We start from the raw sequence: 18,972 nt of genomic DNA, 5'->3' as shown, positions 1-18,972 counted from the left end.
CTATTAAATGTATTTGTATTTGTGTACATTCTTTTACTTCACCATTCATCATTTCATAATGTAAATTTACTCGTTTAGAACCTTTCGTAAGGTTTGGAGTTTCATTGATTTTGTAAATTGTAAATTTTACTACGTAGGACACTCCATGGACTATGATGCTTCATCACAAGCTAAGAATTTAGAGATTCATAGTTTATTTATTACAACCACAGGAAATACGGTATATTACATTGAAAGGAGAACTTACAAGGCTTAAAAGTTACACACTGACTGACAGACAGACAACACTTATATACTAATATACTACATATTACACACACACACACACACACACACACACACACACATATATATATATATATATATATATATATATAGCAACATTGCTTATTACTTCCAGACTGGTAGTGTTCAACAGCTTAGCATTATCATCTGTCTTCTTACTGCCCCATAATGTCTGGTAGCTCGAATATCTAGTTGGGGATGAATGTTCCAACATTGCTGACTCCGACTGTGAAAAAGGCTGCTGCTTGCATGAATAGGAATCCGTAGAAGTGGTTGTTACCATACATCAGGTCGTGGACAGCAGTATGCATAAGATAAAGTCCCATCAGAAACTCGTGCAGGTGGATCCTGTTTGTGAAATAGCAGTTTCATGGTCATTCTATAAGGTTTGGTATATCAGCAATTTACTGGTCTTGTAGCAGCCTTTTGCAATTGTATTAAGGGTTGAGACAAATTCAAAGCATCCATATTCAAAATGTTACCTGCGTATAATAAACTGCCACTCTTGTGTCCATGGTGCTCTGAGACTAGGCCTCTGCCTCAATGCATATCCTAGCTTCTCTGTTACGACCCACTCATTAACACCGCTGCCTTCTAAGAGTCCTATTAGTGCAGCGTTAGCTCGATGGAGAGACATGGCATTTTCGAAGAGTATCCAAGGTAGTATAAGATGGATAGACCTGTGTGGGAAGAAGGGAAATATATGTAGCTTGATTCTGGTTTAAGAATTATGAAAACCAATACTAAGAGTTGACTGCTCTATGTTTAGGCTTGCATACCTCCATGTACAAGCAGCATTAAGAATAGTAACTGTAGCAGGAAGATATAGTGCCAAGGGTTTCACAAGATCTATTTCAGGATGTACGACTATGATAGGGATCACGATGCAGTAAAAGTAAAGGGTGACCCAATGTGCAATAATCTTTCTCACAAAGAATGCATAGATCACTTGAAATTTCTTGTAGAGAGAAGCATGCTGCATCATATAGAAAAGAAACACAGTAATTTCTATGAATTCTTATTCATATTATGAAAATGGAATGGAATTTTGTTACCTCAGAAAGGAGGATTTCTTTTAACATCTTACGGAAGAGGTTAGCTGGGCCACATGACCACCGTTGTTGCTGAATCCTGTAAGCCTTGAAGGTGCTTGGAAGTTCATTTTGCACCTAAATGGACTACGTTATCTCTCTGATAGTAGGACTTTGTTAGAAATAAGCAGTTATAGAAGATGAAAGGCATAACAATAAATAGGCTAGGAGGTGAAAAGTCTGTGAAACTGTCCATTGTTATAGTATATATATCTGAGTTGTAAGCAGTCAAAGAATACACAGAATAAACAGAGAAACAGGGAAACGAGGTTAGTATCCACAACTTCTTCCATTTTAGTTTTCTACATGGTATCAGAGCCGGTGAGAGTGAAGTAGTGGGCTTTGCTCGGAACGGGAGGACGACGCCGGAGCTCGAGTCGCGACGTCACCGGAGCAGCCACGCGCCGCCACGCGCCACCGTCACAGACTGCTCGCCGACTCACGCGCCGGCGCGTGAAGGAGTTTTCCGGCGACCATCTTCGACGGCGAATACACCGGTGGGCTCGCCGTGAAGTGTAGAGTCCGTATGAGTGGAGAGAAAGAGGTTTCGAGCAACTTCATATCGTTCGCGAGAGAGAAGACAAACCTGCTGTGCGGTAATATTGTTTGTTTTTGCCTTTTGGAGTAGTGTGTGCCTTTCTTTGTGCCTTCTGGAGTGTTGTTGAATATTGGATAATGGAAGTTCAGTATTGTGGTTCAGTACTGCGGTAATTTCATATCCAGCTTTAATTTGGAGTATTGCTGTGTTTTTTTTTACTGGGCACGTATATAATATGGCAGAAAACAAAAATATTACTGTTGTGTCTACTCCGTCTAAATTAATTGATGTAGTTCTGGCTGCTGATGGGTCTAATTTTGCTGAATGGAAATTTTTGGTCAAAATTAATTTGGATGGAATGGGTAAAGGTGACCATTTAGATACAGATTGCCCTCCAGATAATAAGGAGTGGGAGGCAGATGATAAAGCTTTGTTATCGCGGGTAATTAATTGTATTGATAGGAAAGTGATCTTATCAATGCAACATTGTACCACGGTTAAAGCAGTGTGGGATCTAGTGTCTGAATGGTTTAGTGGGTCAAGTAATTTGAGGAAACTGTATCAGTTGTCCCAGGATGTTTATCGTCCTAATCAAAAGGGTCGAGATCTACGAGATTACTATTATGATTTCAAAAGTTTAAGTGAAGCTTTATGTACTGCGATGCCTATTACAACTGATGTAAAAACAATGAAAGCTCAACGTGATCAATTAATTGCCTTTAGCTGGATTTCTGGACTTGACAAAGAGTATGAGGTTCTTAGGTCACAATTGCTGGGAAACAAAGAGTTAGGATCATTGGATCAAGTATTCTCCCAGATACAGAATGCATCAGTAAGTACTGATGAACCCCCCGAGAAGAACGTTTTTATATCACAAGGCAGCAATAACGAAGGAAGTACGTTTGTGTCGCAAGGGAGGTATACTAATGAAGGGTACAATAGTCACGGTGGAGGTGGTCGTCATCGAGGACGTGGAGGAAGGGGCCGCGGAGGAGGTCGTGGAGGACCAAGGGTATGTTTCAATTGTGGAGAACCAGGACATTTCAAGAATCAATGTCCTAAACCACCAAGACAGCAAAGATTTGCTAACACAACCTCTGGGCCTGAAGGACATATGGTGGTTATGACAAATGAGGAGTTAGCAGTATTCAATCAACTGAAGGGGTCTTCTCTTGTGCAGTCTCCACCCCAGTTTCCATCCAATCAACCGACTTCTTCTGCCACCTTTGTCCAAACAGGTAATCCTGTTGCATGTGTGTCTTCTTCATCTACACAATGGGTCATTGACTCCGGAGCTAGTGACCATATGACAGGTAATTCTAAATTTTTTTCCTCATATTCTTCATCAAACCCTGGGGCCATGGTTACTCTGGCAGATGGGTCATCTGTTCCAGTTTTAGGTCGAGGCAGTGCTGTTGCAACCTCCTCATTACCTTTGTCATCTATATTATATCTTCCAAAGTTTCCCTTTAATTTGCTTTCCATTAGCCAAATCACACGGACTTTGAATTGTTTTGTCTCCTTTTTTCCGGGTTATTGTTTATTTCAGGATCTTTTGACGAAGAAGATTATTGGTAAGGGGAAGGAAATCGGAGGACTATATGTTTTGGAACAGTCTGTATCTCCGTCCAAGGCCATGTTGAGTGATACCTCTCCTCTTCAACTACACTGTCGGTATGGTCATCCATCACTGTCGATCCTAAAGAAGTTGTTTCCTGGTTTAGAGTCATTGTCTACTTTGCAGTGTGAGTCGTGTGAGTTTGCTAAGCATTGTCGGGGTTCCTATCCTCCTCGTGTCAATAACAGAGTGCAATCTATATTTGATCTTGTTCATTCTGATGTCTGGGGTCCTTGTCATGTCACAGGGACGAACGGGTTTAGATATTTCGTAACATTTGTAGACGACTTCTCTAGGTGTACGTGGTTATATCTTATGAAATCTAGAGATGAGTTGTTTACAATTTTTTGTAATTTTTGTGCTGAGATCAAAACCCAGTTTAATAAAAGTATTAAGTGTGTGCGAAGTGACAATGCACAAGAGTATTTCTCTAAACCTTTTTCCACTTATATGAGCCAAAATGGGATGGTTCATCAGTCCTCGTGTGCGTATACCCCTCAGCAAAATGGAGTGGCAGAAAGAAAGAACCGTCATGTGTTAGAAGTCGCTCGGGCACTTTTGTTTCAGATGAAGGTGCCTAAGGTTTTTTGGTCTGATGCTGTTCATACTGCGTGTTTTTTGATCAACAGGATGCCTTCATCTGTCCTTAAAGGACAAATTCCTTATTTTTTGGTGTATCTAACAGAACCTCTCTTTCATCTCCCACCAAAAATATTTGGATGCACTTGTTTTGTCCAGGATGTTCGTCCTCAACGCAGGAAACTTGATCCTAAATCACTTAAGTGTATATTCCTGGGGTACTCGCGTACTCAAAAGGGTTATAGGTGTTATTCACCTAACTTGGGGCGGTATTTAGTGTCAGCTGATGTTACCTTCTTTGAAAACATGGTGTTCTCTGGGGATGTGGGATCGTCTGGGTATGGGTCTACTCCAGATAATGATTTCCTTACGTATACTATTACCATACCAGTCGAGTCTGTTTCTAGGCCCCCCATTACACAGGTTTATACTCGACGGCCGAGAGATGCAGTGGCACCGCCTGAACCGCAAGTGGATACTTCCCCTTACCAGAATCTTCGTCAAATGACCTGGGTCTTCCCATTGCCCTTCGTAAAGGTAAACGTCGTTGTCAAAACCCTATTTCCTCTCTTGTGTCTTATGATCATTTGCCACTATCATCTCGCACCTTCGTATCACGTTTAGATTCTGTGTCAGTTCCAAACACTTTGAGTCAAGCAATAGCTCATGATGGGTGGAGACACGCAATGGAGGAAGAGATGGTTGCTCTTGAAGACAATCATACTTGGGATTTGGTACCCCTCCCGGCTGGTAAGACGGCAGTTGGTTGCAAATGGGTTTATGTTGTGAAAATGAATCCTGATGGGTCTGTGGCTAGACTTAAAGCTCGTTTAGTGGCAAAGGGATATACACAGACTTATGGTGTTGATTATACAGAAACATTCTCCCCTGTCGCTAAGATCGCTTCAGTACGTATTTTTATTTCCTTAGCTGCGTCTAAACATTGGCCTCTGTATCAGCTAGATGTCAAAAATGCCTTTTTGCATGGTAAGTTGGATGAGGAAGTCTACATGGAGCAACCTCCTGGGTTTGTTGCTCAGGGGGAGTCTGGGAGTGTGTAAATTGAAGAAGTCTCTATATGGCTTGAAGCAATCACCACGAGCTTGGTTTGGGAGGTTTAGTAGCGTGATTATTGAGTTTGGTATGCAAAGGAGTATGTGTGATCATACTGTCTTTTTCAAGCACACTAATGTTGGGTGCATTCTCTTGATTGTTTATGTTGATGATATAGTAATCACAGGTAGTGATGCAGTGGGAATTGAAGCTCTTAAATCTTTTCTCAAAGAAAAGTTTCACACGAAAGATTTGGGAGTATTGAAGTATTTTCTAGGGATTGAAGTTGCTCGCTCTCGGAGAGGAATATTTCTTTCCCAAAGGAAATATGTGTTAGATTTGCTTGATGATACTGGGCTGTTGGGATCAAAACCATGCGAGACCCCTATGGAGCAGGGCGTTAGACTTGTGGCTGGTGAGGGGGAGGCTTTTGACTCTCCAGAAAGATATAGGAAGTTGGTGGGAAAGTTGAACTATCTCACCATTACGCGTCCAGACATTGCTTTTCCAGTCAGCGTGGTAAGTCAATTCATGCAAGCACCTACACGAGCTCATTGGGAAGCAGCAGTTCGAATTGTAAAGTATCTCAAGAATGCGCCCGGTAAAGGCATTCTATATGCTGATCATGGACATATGAGAATTGAGGCTTTTTCAGATGCTGATTGGGCAGGTTCGTTGAGCGACAGGAAGTCTACAACAGGATATTGTGTGTTCGTGGGAGGTAATTTGGTTTCTTGGAAAAGCAAGAAACAAACTGTTGTGGCTCGGTCCAGTGCGGAATCTGAGTATAGGGCAATGGCTCATGTGACATGTGAGATAACTTGGGTGCACAATATGTTGAAGGAAGTTGGTGTGGAAGTGGTAAAGCCTATACGTTTGTGGTGTGATAATCAAGCGGCTATACACATTTCAAATAATCCAGTGTTCCATGAGCGTACCAAGCATATTGAGGTAGATTGTCATTTTGTGCGTGAAAAGATTCAACAAGGCTTAATTTCTATGGCTTATGTTCGTAGTGGCGATCAACTAGCTGATTTGTTCACTAAAGGGCTCAGTAGGGACAGGGTTGAATATATTTGTAACAAGCTGGGCATGCTTAATATCTATGCTCCAGCTTGAGGGGGAGTGTTAGAAATAAGCAGTTATAGAAGATGAAAGGCATAACAATAAATAGGCTAGGAGGTGAAAAGTCTGTGAAACTGTCCATTGTTATAGTATATATATCTGAGTTGTAAGCAGTCAAAGAATACACAGAATAAACAGAGAAACAGGGAAACGAGGTTAGTATCCACAACTTCTTCCATTTTAGTTTTCTACAGACTTCAAGGCATTGCCATATATAAATTTAGTAGTACTTAAAGCAACTCACTTCTAAGTCACCAACATAAAGAAACTTCCAACCCCTGAGGTTAGCTCTGATTGCAAGATCCATGTCTTCCACTGTGGTTCGATCTTTCCAACCTCCAGCATCATTCAATGCTTGAATCCTCCAAACTCCAGCACTCCCTAAGTTGTAATCAAAATAATTATTATCCTTCACATGAAGTAATTCTTTTCAGGCAGGGATGTTTATAAGAAATTCTAATTCACGGTTTACCATTGAACCCAAAAAATGAGCATGTTGATGAGCCCACTTCTTGCTCTACACTGAAGTGATAGTCTAATGACATCTCTTGTAGGCGAGTCATCATACATTCATCTGCATTTACTGTGGAAAAATGTACACTCACATTAAGCAACTATAAAATAGAGCTAAAATGTTGTATGGTGGGACAGACAAGAAGTATAACCTTTTCCTTTTTACTCTATACATACACATACACACAGTATGAAAGAGAGGGTGATCTACTCATAACTGAAGTTAATGGATCAATATAATTCTTGGTCCATTAACTTCAGTCACATTCTCTCTTTGAAATTATGCATGGTCATTAATGAAGTATTTTCAAATTTGGGGTGCTATCTTTGCCTTACCAAATTTCCATTTGGCTTGAACCAAACCCAATTCCGGGTTTTCGAGAAGATAAGGGATGGTCCTCAAAAGAAAGTCTGCATCAGGCTGGAAGTCGGCATCAAAGATGGCAACAAATTCACAATCGTTGACATAATTCTTATTTAGACCTTCATTAAGTGCACCTGCCTTGTAGCCATTCCTGTTATTCCTTGTCTCGTATTTCACATTTACCCCTTTTCCTTTCCATTTTTCACATTCGTTAACCACTAATTCCTGCATATGCACAATTTAAGAATCATTACAACTTCAGGAAACTGTAGTAGCATATGTGTTTATTTAATATTTAGTTGAAAGAGATACCCTTATGGATCTATTTGTGGAGTCATCAAGAACTTGCACAATGAGCCTATCTGCTGGCCATGAAAGCCCACATACAGCTCCAATAGAAAGCTTGTAAACCTAGTGAAGAAGATGAAAATGAAATTTTTAAGTCTGGTCCATTTCCTTCCAGGTGAGTTCACTTATGTTTAAAAGTTTCTTACTGCTAATTCATAGCAGCACTGGAGCTTGCTTTTATATGGTCTGAAGATATATCCTAAATTTACAGTTTATCACTTTATCTTGAAAACACATGCATTCAAGTCCTTTCCTACCTTTGGCATCTTTCAGCACAAACCAACCCACACCCCCTCCCCCTCCAAAACAAAATAAATAAATAAAATTTGACTCATAGAACTACTTGATTGATAATATTCTGCATATTGGTGTGTCAGTTTGCTTTATCTGTCGATCATCAACTTGCGTTCTTTATTTCCAGCAGAAATGAAGTGTAAATTTTATTTACTTCATACAAGAGTACTTTATCTTCTTACAGGTGAGGCTTCCTAATTAAGGCACACTTTTTGGTAGTAATTCATGGTAATCAGTGTTGTAGAAGGCACTAGGTGCCCATCGGGCAGTTGATGGGCGCCTAGGTACGTAAAAAAATTGTTTTTGCCTTTCACTTACTTTAGGCTTCAATACCAAAGCATAAAAGGCCTTTAATCTACTATATATATATATAGTAGCAATCAAATGAGACCACCCCTTCCTATGAGTCTCGTGAGACCCTTCATAAATGCACAAAAGCTACTACACGAATGCACACAGACTAGATTGTGTGCAATTCGCCCAACATGAATGCACACAAGCTACCTTGTGTGCATTCATGTAGTAACTTGTGTGCATTTTCGAAGGGTCTCACAGGACTCACGGGAACAAGTGGATGCACTTGAATATTAGCATATATATATATATATATATATATATATATATATATATATATATATATATATATTGCTTTTTTGTTTTGTTTTGTTTTTGCTTTTCATTTACTTCAAGGCTACCAAAGCAAAGAAAAAAAAAAAAACCTAGTACCCCAGCTCGGAAAAGACAAACTCATCTCTGCTGGCGGTTTAGTCTAGCAATGGGAGCAACAAGCGGCGAAGGCGAGTTGAGCTTGACCTTTGAGATAGAGTTTGAATCAGTAAGTGCTGATAGGCGGTGACGGATAGTGGTGGCGAGCAACAAGCGACAACCGCTGGAAATGGCGTCTTCGATTTACTCCTTTTTTCTTTTGTGTTGTGTTGTCTGATCTTCAAGTCTTCATTTTTTGCTTGTTCGTCTTCATTTATTATTCTTCCTTTCAAGTTGTTAGAGAAGTTAGGTTGTGGTTGAGAGAATCACTCTCAACCTTGGGGTTTGAATTTTGAATCTAATGGCTTTAGTCTTTCCTTAGCTTGTATATATAGATCTTTCATCTTCTGTACTTACACACTGAAATAGAGAGAATATACATTCGAAAAAAATGGATTTGAACGTTGAGATGCTCTCTGGCCAACGGTCAGAAGAGGACGACGATTTGCTCCGACGTAGCACGAAGAAGGCTAAGATGATCGATGGCAGTGTATCAGGCTTACCTCCAGACCTTACGACGGATCTTACTACGGATGGTGCTGCTGTCCCTGAGACTCCGATGGAGGAGCTGAGGGCTTTTGTGATGCCGATGGCCATGCAGGTAACGCAAGATTCTGGAGAACCGATTCATATTTCTAACACCTTTGTTCCGCAGGTTTCGGAGACGGCGAGACGGACATATGCGCAGACAGTAAGGGGCCAAGCGGACATGCATGTGAGCCAGGAAGAGTGGTGCGACGAGTCCAGTGATGATGATGACCAGGACGACATCTCAGATGAAGAGGATGAAGATCCACTTTGTCCTACGATCCGACTGTCAAGAGCGGAGATAGAGCAGATCAGGGCACCATGGCGGAAGGCGATCATCGTCAAAGTGTAATGGGAAGGTCGATCGGTTACGCATATCTTCTACGCCGGCTCAATTCCATGTGGAAACCAAAGGGGAAGATGGATCTAATTGCGATCGATAATGGATACTTCATCGTCAGGTTTGGCGCGGTTGAGGATCTGGAGCATGCCATGTTTGAGGGCCCTTGGATGGTCATGGATCATTATTTGCTAGTCAAACCATGGGTGCCGGACTTCGATCCCTTCTCGGATGTTACAGAGAAGGTGCTAGTTTGGGTAAGAATCCCTTGTTTACCTGCTGAGTACTATAGCTTGATCTTTCTCAGGAAGCTTGGGAACAAGGTAGGGAGGACAATACGCGTTGATCAGGCCACAAGTCTGGTGTCACGAGGGATGTTCGCGCGCATATGTGTAGAGGTCGACATTTCAAAGCCATTGATATCCAAGTTTAAATACAAGGATCGAGTGCGTTCGGTGGCCTACGAAGGTATACATCTGATATGTTTTTCTTGTGGAATTTACGGGCACTCCCCTGATGCATGTCCAAAGAAAGTGAGGCCTGAGGCCTCCCAAGACCAAGCACAGCAGAACGAGGTGGCGGCCAAGGTCCCTGAAATGCCACGCGGGATCGCTGTTGGTGCCGAGCCATTTGGACAATGGATGATAGCGCCAGGGAGGAAGGGCAGACCTGGAGGCAAACAGATGGGGAAGCCAACCCGTGTGTCCCAGGAGCGTAAGCTGGGATCTACAGAGGGGAGAAATGCTCAGGTTCCGGCGTCCAGGTTTGCGCCATTGGCAGACGGTGAGGATGATGAGGAAGTCCAAGAGGTGGAGGCGGTGGCTGTGAATGGTGGAACGGACCGCGAGACTGTGCAAACGCATGGTGGGGCAGTATCGCCAAGAGCGAAACGCGCCGAGGGAGCTGGGATCACGGGCACAAGGCGCCCAAATGTTATAGCGGTGGAGAAACAAATACAAAACGAACCAATTTCTTTGAACAGATCTCCGGTACGAATTGGGGAAGGGGCAGTGGCGTCTCGCCGAGGGGTCGAAGGGGGCTATAGAAGAGCGGTGGAAGAAGATGAACACACTGTCGTTCGTGGAAAGCAGGGGGGTCTTGTTATACACTCATCACGAGTTCTGGCCGGAAGCGAGATGGGTGACCTCCCGTCACCGGTCTGGCAACACACAAAGGAGCACCATACGGACCCCCCAGAACGGTTCGACAACGAAGGTGACGCGGTGATGGAGTTAGGGGAGATTCGAGCATCTCTTGAGGGGGAGCTGGCCGGCAATGGCCGTTGAGTAAGGCTTTTCATTTTTTGGTTTTTCTGGTGTGGTCTGCTTTTTGTTTTAAGCTTGTTTTTTTCCTTATTTTTTTTTATCTTTTATGGATCTTATGCTATGGAATTGTCAAGGGGCGAGTGGACGGGCGGTCCACCGTGCCCTTAATCTCATGCTGCAGGTTTACAAGCCGACTATCTTGGGACTCTTTAAACCAAAAGTCTCGGGGATTCAGGCGAACAAGATTTGTTCCAATCTCGGGTTTTCGGATTGGGTCCGCGTGGAGGCGGTGGGCTTCAGTGGGGGCATTTGGGTCCTCTGGAAGGAACCGGTGCACCTAGACATCCTGTTTACTCACCCCCAGTTTATTCTATTTCAGGTTAGGCAAAGCGGGAAACCGCCCTGGATGTTTGCGCCAGTGTATGGGAGCCCGGCCCACCACCTGAGACGAAGGCTGTGGAGAGATTTGTCCCAGTCAAAACGGGGCCCGCAGTGCCCGTGGATGGTGGCTGGGGATTTCAATTCAGTAACCTCGAGGGAGGAAACGATGAATTATGTCTCCTTCTCGGTAGAGCCGTCGAAACGGTCTCGCGGGGCGGGACGGGCCAAAACACACCAAAGCCCGCCTCTTAGCGGGCTTGGAATGTGGCCGGCCTGCCCCGCCATGCCAAAGCCCGCCAATCAATTTTTTCACTGTGTTAATTTAAAAAAAAAAAAATCATTGTACAATATCCTTAAAAAAAAAAAAAAAGAATCACTGTATAGACGTACAGTAACACTACCTAGTATTGTATTCCTATAAATCTATAATCCTATAAGTTATAACACACTAACACAATTACACAAACCAAAATAACATATATTAAATACTAAATATATATACAAAATATATATGTATTAGCAGGTCGCGGGCTAAACCCGTGACCCGCCTGACCCGCCCCGCCTGGACCCGTGACCCAGGCGGGACGGGCTAAAAAGCCCGCCTCCTAGCGGATCAAAATTTGAAGAACTCGTCCCCTACCTACGGCGGTACGGGACAGGTCGACCCGGCGGGTAAAACCCATTTTTGACGGCTCTACTTCTCGGCCCAGCGGAGCTCAGATTTTGTTAATTGGATTCAAGACGAGGGCCTTATTGATATGGGCTTTGCAGGTTCACGTTTAACTTGGGTTAAAGACGAGTCCACGGATTCCTTGAAAGGGGCTAGACTGGACCGGGCTTTGTGCAACTTTGACTAGCGAGGCTGCTTTCCCGACGCAATGGTGGAGCACTTGCCACGTGTAGCCTCGGACCACGCGCCGCTTTTAATTCGTCTGCAAGGACGGCAACGCCCTAATAATGTTAGTCCTTTTCTTTTTCAGGCAGCATGGACCACGCATCGCGATCTGCCTGAGGTGGTAAGCAGGACGTGGAATTCCGACACTAGAATAAAGAAGTGTTTGGAAATGTCCACATTCGCAAACGCAACCTCTTGGCTAGGTTAGGTGGCATTCAAAGGGCCACAACACGTGGGGCCCATAGGGGTCTTTATAGACTAGAGAAAAGGCTACAATCTCAGTTGGAGGACACGCTTTATCAGGAGGAATTGCTGTGGTTCCAGCGATCCAGAGAAGATTGGATCAGATCAGGAGACAGAAATACCAAGTTTTATCACGCGGTCGCCACCGTGAAGAAGTCGCGAACGAAGGTCCTGGGACTTAAGGACGACACTGGGAGGTGGATGCAGGACGGTGACGAGTTGCGGGACCATGTTAGGTCGTTTTACTACAATTTGTTTGCTGGGTCTGAAGAGGGGGTGCTTGATCTGAATTTAGGCGCAAATTTTCCCCGCATTCGCAACATAGACTGGAGGGTGTTTAACAGGGCAGTGACCAAGGAGGAAGTTCAAGCGGCGGTCTTTGACATGAAACCGTTTAAGGCGCCGGGCCCGGACGGCATCCCAGCAGGGTTTTATCAACATATGTGGGACATTACGGGGGACAACATTTTTCAGTTGGTCAAGGACGCGATTCAGACTGGTCAGCTTCCGGAAGGGATTAACGATACCCTAGTCGCCCTGATCCCGAAGGTTCTGGCCCCGGAATCGATTAAGCAATTCAGGCCGATCAGCCTATGCAACGTGAGCTATAAAATTCTGACAAAGACAATCACGAACAGGTTAAAGCAAGTTCTACCCAAAGTTGTGGGGCCGTATCAAAGCTCCTTTGTCCCGGGACGGCAAATATCGGACAATGTTATTGTATACCAAGAGGTGATGCACACAATGCGTGAGTCGCGGGGGAAAACAAACTACATGGCGATCAAGTTGGACCTGGAGAAAGCCTATGATCGGCTCTCCTGGGCTTTTATACGGGACACATTGTTTCAAGTAGGTTTTGAGGATTTTTGGGGAAATATTATAATGACTTGTATTTCTTCTTCCAGGTTGTCGATTATTTGGAATGGCGAGAGGCTGGAGCAGTTCTGACCAAAGCGGGGAATCCGCCAAGGTGACGCCATGTCCCCAGCCATCTTTGTCTTATGCATGGAACGGTTGAGCCAACTTATTGTGTCAAAGGTGGAAGATAGGGCTTGGAAAGGCATCAAGCTGGCCCCATCTGGGCCTATTTTATCTCACCTTTGTTTTGCAGATGATATGGTGCTTTTTACCGAGGCGTCTTGCGAGCAAGTGGAGGTGGTACAGGAATGCCTACGTTCCTTCTGCGAAGCCTCCGGACAGAAAATCAATCTGAGCAAGTCTCAAGTATTTTTTTCGAAGAATACTCCATCCGATCGTGCGCAAGATTTGGCCACGAAATTGAACATTGCAGAGACGAAGGATTTGGGGAGATATTTGGGCGTACCATCTCTGCATGGAAGGGTTACGTGCAATACCTATTCGGGGCTTTTGGATAGGATTTCGGCCCGTCTAGAGGGATGGAAAACCAAAACTCTATCCTTAGCGGGGAGAGTCACCTTGGCAAAATCAGTTCTTAATGCCATTCCAATATATACAATGCAAACGGCCTATCTTTCTAAGGGCATTTGCAATGAGATTGAGAAACGGACTAGGCGTTTCATTTGGGGGCAAAACGACCAAACAGGGGAGAAAAAAATGAGCCTGGTAAATTGGGAGGTGCTCACTACAGAGAAGGCACGTGGAGGACTGGGTTTAAGAAACATGCATGCCATGAACAATGCGTGCATGACGAAGCTGTGTTGGAGGATTAAAACAGAACCAGACGCTTTGTGGACACGAACTTTAACTAGTAAGTACAAGCAAGAACCAGACTCAATCCGATTTGGGTCAGGTAGACGAAGCACTTCAAATGCTTGGAAAGGAATTGTGGCTGCTACAGGTATTCTGGAATCCGGACTCATGCGTGTGGTTCGGAATGGGAGGACGACTCGTTTTTGGCTGGATGCATGGCTTACCCCAAAACCGCTGTACGAGAAGCTGAGTGGATCTTTGGGGCTCTCCGAGTTCTACGCAAAGGTGGATGAATATTGGGAACGAGCCAGAGGATGGAAATGGGAGGTATTGCGACAACACCTTCCAAGTGACGATCTAGAGCGCCTCGCCGGGTTTTGCCTAGCAGAGCCAAACGTCGAGGATGAGTGGGGCTGGGGCCCGGACACACAAGGACGAGTTACAGTGAGATCAGCATATAGCCTGGCGATTGCGCCCATAGCGAGGGAGGTGGACAAGGACTGGACTCTGATTTGGAAGCTGAAAGTGCCGGCCAAAATCTCGATGTTTCTCTGGCTTGCTAAACACCAGAAAATCATGACGAATTATGAGCGCACAAGGAGACACCTGACTTCTAATGAAATGTGTTTTCTTTGTGCAGGTAAGCGGGAGGATATGGACCATCTGTTCCGTAGGTGTGTTGCGGCGTCGCATATTTGGGGGCATGCCCTACACAGGCACGCGACGGAGAGATTGCAAAACCTCGACTGGGAAGCCTAGCTCAAAACAAATCTGCACGGTAATATGAAGGACGGATTTGTGGAGGGTTGGCCCGAGCGGTTCGCGACCAGAATGTGGTGGCTGTGGAGGTGGCGGAATGAGGGAACTTTTAATGGCACTAACGTGCCTTTAGATCACAAGCTGGACTGGCTGCGACGTTGCGTTGGGGAAATTGCGAGCGCTTTCCTAGACAAAGCCGGCCGTTACAAAGGTACAATCGGGACATCGAGGCTAGTTTGGCTTGGACGAGACCGGTGGAGGGTAGCTTGAAATTAAACGTGGATGGCAGCAGAAGGAATGATGGCCAAGCGACTTGTGGGGGTGTCCTCAGGGATAGCAACGGGACCTGGCTCCGAGGTTTTGGCTACAAAATTGGCAGGTGTACGACAGACGTAGCGGAAGCTTGGGGTGTTCTGCAGGGCTTGCGGATGGTCAAAGATTATGGTGTACGGCCCCTTGTTCTTGAGTGTGATTCGAAACCTTTGGTAGAGGCCTTGCGGCAGGGCGACGGCGATGGACATCTTTTAAACAATATCGCGAGGCTTTGCATTAGGGAAGCAGAGGATTTTCCAGATCTGCGCTTTGTTCACATTTACAGAGAACAAAATCGCCTGGCGGATAAATTGGCGGACATGGCTTTTTCTCAGCAGGAGGACCATATACTTCTTGAAACACCTCCTCTGGAAACGGAGGAGTTGCTTGCCCTCGATAGGGTAGGAGCTGCATCGACCAGACGTGTATGTAGACAATGAGCTGCTGCTCTTAGCTGCGTTGGGTTTCCCCCTCCTTTCTGATCCAAAAAAAAAAAAAAAAAAAAAGAGAGAATATACATTCGCACATTCCTTTAATCACACAAGTCTTCATTTTTCACTTTTCCCTTTTTAAGGGTTGTTTTGCTCAAAATGATGTAGTTTTGAGCGAAACAACTTTTTTTTTAAGCAGCCGAGATGATCATCTGTTCGATTAGTTGGCTGCTTGACTGACTAATCGAACATTCAAATAAAATGCTGCCGCCTAGGCCGAGTTTCAGTAATTGCGCATTTTGCGAAGTTTTATGCTTATTATTTCAGTATGCATGCACTAAGATTACAAATAAATGCAATTAATGCATAATGTATAATAACATAAATGAAAATAGTGAATATTACCTCCTTTTCATTATACATAGGGATTTGGACCAGCACCATGGGATAGTTTCTGTTTTGCTCAAGGTCTTCTTTCATTGCATCCGACTTATGTTTCATATATCTCTTCTTCTCAAAGCACTTCGCACATGTGATTACAATTGCCATATAAACCCGTTCAATAAAGAGCATAATAGACATAGCTGTGCATAGATGTATTGCATTAGTTAGAATGTTCAAACGTATGCCCTCGCCGAGACTTTCGAGACTGATGTGTTCTCTTATTCTTGGTTCTTGGAAGACTATATTGCTCATTGTCACTGCGAGGCAAATGAGATTTGAGAAAGCACTTAAAATGAGAGCAATGAGCCTAGAGACTAGGAAACACCCAATGCCCTCACTGTATTTAAGAGTGTGAGTATGTTGCTCTATGTAGAGTAAGCTTGATGAAGATGTAGATGAAACTATGGATTGAGTTGAGGTAGAAGACGGTTGTATATTGAGTGTTCATGAAAATAAAGTTCTTCCATGTGAAAGACACGTGTTTTACAGATGGTGCATTGGTGTTGCAACAGCTCGTATGGTAGCTGGAGTTTTGGCCTTTCCTGCCGACATTTCAGTGGGCTTCAAAAGAAGTTTTGTTTTACTCCACCTATGTTCATTAAAAGAGGTAGTCTAAACTTGGATAGTGGAAGGTTGTGTTGGCACTAGGTTGACTAGTTGACAGCTAGCATAAAACTATGTAAAACCGTTGGATTCACCTTTCTAGTGTATATGTATCCTATTTGATAAGATCTCTTAAGTGTGCTTGGGTAAGAATAGTATTAGATTGTCTAACCTCTTGCGGTGTAGTAGTATTCCAATACTTTCATGGATTTATGCATAGTTCATTTTTGATATATTCTTTAACTTGAGTATACTAGAGGTCAAGCAATGAAAAACCTATTGTAGTTTGCCTATATCATATTTACTTTAGAGAACCACCTCTTAGTGGGTTAATGCCAACAAAAGTCTTTCATCTCAAATTCACTAAATACATCTTATTTGCATTTCTCTTTGCTTCCTTGGTCTTACAAATCGTTACGTTTTCATATTTCTTCAACTTGAGTATACTAGTGATATAGGTAATTAAAGGCGTGTCATGGTTTGCCTATATTGTATTACATGTGATTTTTGGACTCATTACAGCTGGCGATTTCTTCAACTTGAGTATACTAGTGATATAGGTAATTAAAGGCATCTCGTGGTTTACCTATATCATATTACCTGAATGATTTTTGGACTCATTACGATTGGCAATTTCATATTCTCTTTTTTATTTCTGAGAAATTAATCCATGCCCTCATAAGGATCTCATATATGAATGCACATGGAATTATTTGATTGTGAAACGTTGAGTTTTTGTGTGCATCCTAGTTCATTGTTGCTGAAGTCCTAATTATTTCCTAAATGGGAAAATGACACATTTTATCCCTTAGTTATGAGAATTGTTAAGAGTCCCACATTGAAAAATAAGAGAGAACATATGGGTTTATAAGGCCATGGGTTAGATTAACTAATTGATTGGATTCGATCTTTTAGTGTGGTTTGGCCCATGTGTATCATAGCCTAATTGAGTGATTTTGGCTCAATCTTAAATTAGAACATGGGCCTGTTTGGTCCACTTTGTGTTCACCCGATTGTCTACCCGTGGTATTGAGGGTGGCGTTGAGAGCTTATCTTTTAGTGTGGTTTAGCCCATTGAGTGATCTTGGCCCAATCTTAGATTATAACAAGAGTGTAGTGCACTCAATCCCTTAGTTGTTGATGCCTCCACTTTTAGTCCTTTTGTTGACACTGAAATTATGTTTTTGGTCCTTGGATATAAAATATGTATAGTGAAAAACTTACCACTTGGAGTCTCCTTGAGTTCAAGTGCCCTTCTACTCGCTATTGATGCTATCTTCTCACTCTAATTCCATTGCAAATTATTCATTTTGAGTACCAAAACCACCACTTCGGTTTTCGGTGTCAACCAAGAACGAATAGTGGAGACGACAACAAGTGAAAGATTGAGTGCTGTATACCCCTATAACAAAGACACCAAAACGTCCAAAACTGCAAATTTTCCTTTCTAATTGTTGATTGTTGATTCTAGCAGCATGCTTACTACCTGAATTATAATGATCCCTTTTTAGGTGGTTGGTGTACTTATAATATCAACTCATTTTTTTTTTTTAATAATAATTTAAACAATGAATCAATTGCCAAACAAATGAATTTGGCAATATCATGTTGTCATGTAATGTTATCTGTTTAGAAAAGGTAAGCGATAAATTTAATACTAATTTTGCTGTCAGCATATTTTATTGGTTTTTATCTTTGTATAATTTTTAGCATCATGTTCTGATTCGGAAGTATTGTTTGGATTCTTTTAATGAAGTGATTCTCAGTAATTTCTTAAAACCTATTTTTTGACTAGCTGATTGTCTCATTGTAAGGTGAACTAATTTTTGCAATTTTTTAAAAACAACATGTGCATCATTGTGTTAAACCAATAATCAGTTTTCACCACTGATTAACTTAAGGCCATTGATTTTTTAATACTCCGTACAAGTTAGTGGATGATTATTAAAGTTGTCATTACTTGGCTAAATCTAGTCTAATCCTCCTTGATCTTTCAAGTGAATGCAATGGTTGGAATAGTTGTTTATTACCTTTGTGAATTAATTGCAAGCTGATTTAATGATCAATTATCTATGTCACAGGTGAAGCTCAATTAGTATCAAAAAGCATTTCCCTTTTTCCTTTTGACTTCCACAATCACCTAGATATCACACACCGAGTGAGTTATTTGAGCTCCACGCCCTTTTTCCTTTGAATCAAAATTCTGCAATAAAGTTACACGGTGTCTTTCCATGGGTTTGCCTTGGTATCGTGTTCATACCGTTGTATGAATGTTGAGGATGACATCAAGTCATCATGCCCCTTATGCCCAGGGCGACACACGTGCTACAAGGGCCGAAATGAAGGGTCATACTCGTTTCGAGTTCGAAGTACCATTTGTACAGATAAGAATTCCTGAGGTTGTTTATGTTCAGTACTTTAGTTCCATCCTTGGTGTGTTCATTTTCATTCCCAAGGGTCGTGCATAGCGTTGTGTTCTGCTTTGTCCTGGGTGCGTGATAAGCACTAATTCTTACTACTTTTATGT

General features: G+C 42.8%; 1 protein-coding gene across 2 annotated transcripts; it reads right to left on the bottom strand.

Moving 5' to 3' along the window:
• Positions 1-437: 437 nt before the first annotated feature.
• On the bottom strand, positions 438-17,099 carry LOC109163660 (mannan synthase 1-like). 2 transcript variants are annotated; one of them, XM_019312416.1, is made up of 10 exons: positions 15,804-17,096; positions 7,479-7,577; positions 7,301-7,391; positions 7,139-7,213; positions 6,762-6,872; positions 6,534-6,670; positions 1,341-1,454; positions 1,065-1,261; positions 768-965; positions 438-633 (listed from the first exon to the last, which is right to left on the bottom strand). In XM_019312416.1, exons 1-10 carry the CDS (start codon positions 16,092-16,094, stop codon positions 474-476), a joined length of 1,473 nt encoding a protein of 490 aa, XP_019167961.1. In that variant the 5' UTR covers positions 16,095-17,096; the 3' UTR covers positions 438-473. The 2 variants fall into 2 exon arrangements, with proteins under 2 accessions (XP_019167961.1, XP_019167960.1); XM_019312415.1 differs by having other exon boundaries at positions 7,139-7,391; positions 15,804-17,099.
• Positions 17,100-18,972: the final 1,873 nt, after the last annotated feature.

This window comes from Ipomoea nil, unplaced genomic scaffold (genome assembly GCF_001879475.1).
Source record: "Ipomoea nil cultivar Tokyo-kokei standard unplaced genomic scaffold, Asagao_1.1 scaffold3030, whole genome shotgun sequence".
NCBI classification, from domain to species: Eukaryota; Viridiplantae; Streptophyta; class Magnoliopsida; order Solanales; family Convolvulaceae; genus Ipomoea; species Ipomoea nil.
The sequence above is the reverse complement of the archived record's forward strand: the minus strand, read 5'-3'. Positions and strand labels throughout refer to the sequence as shown.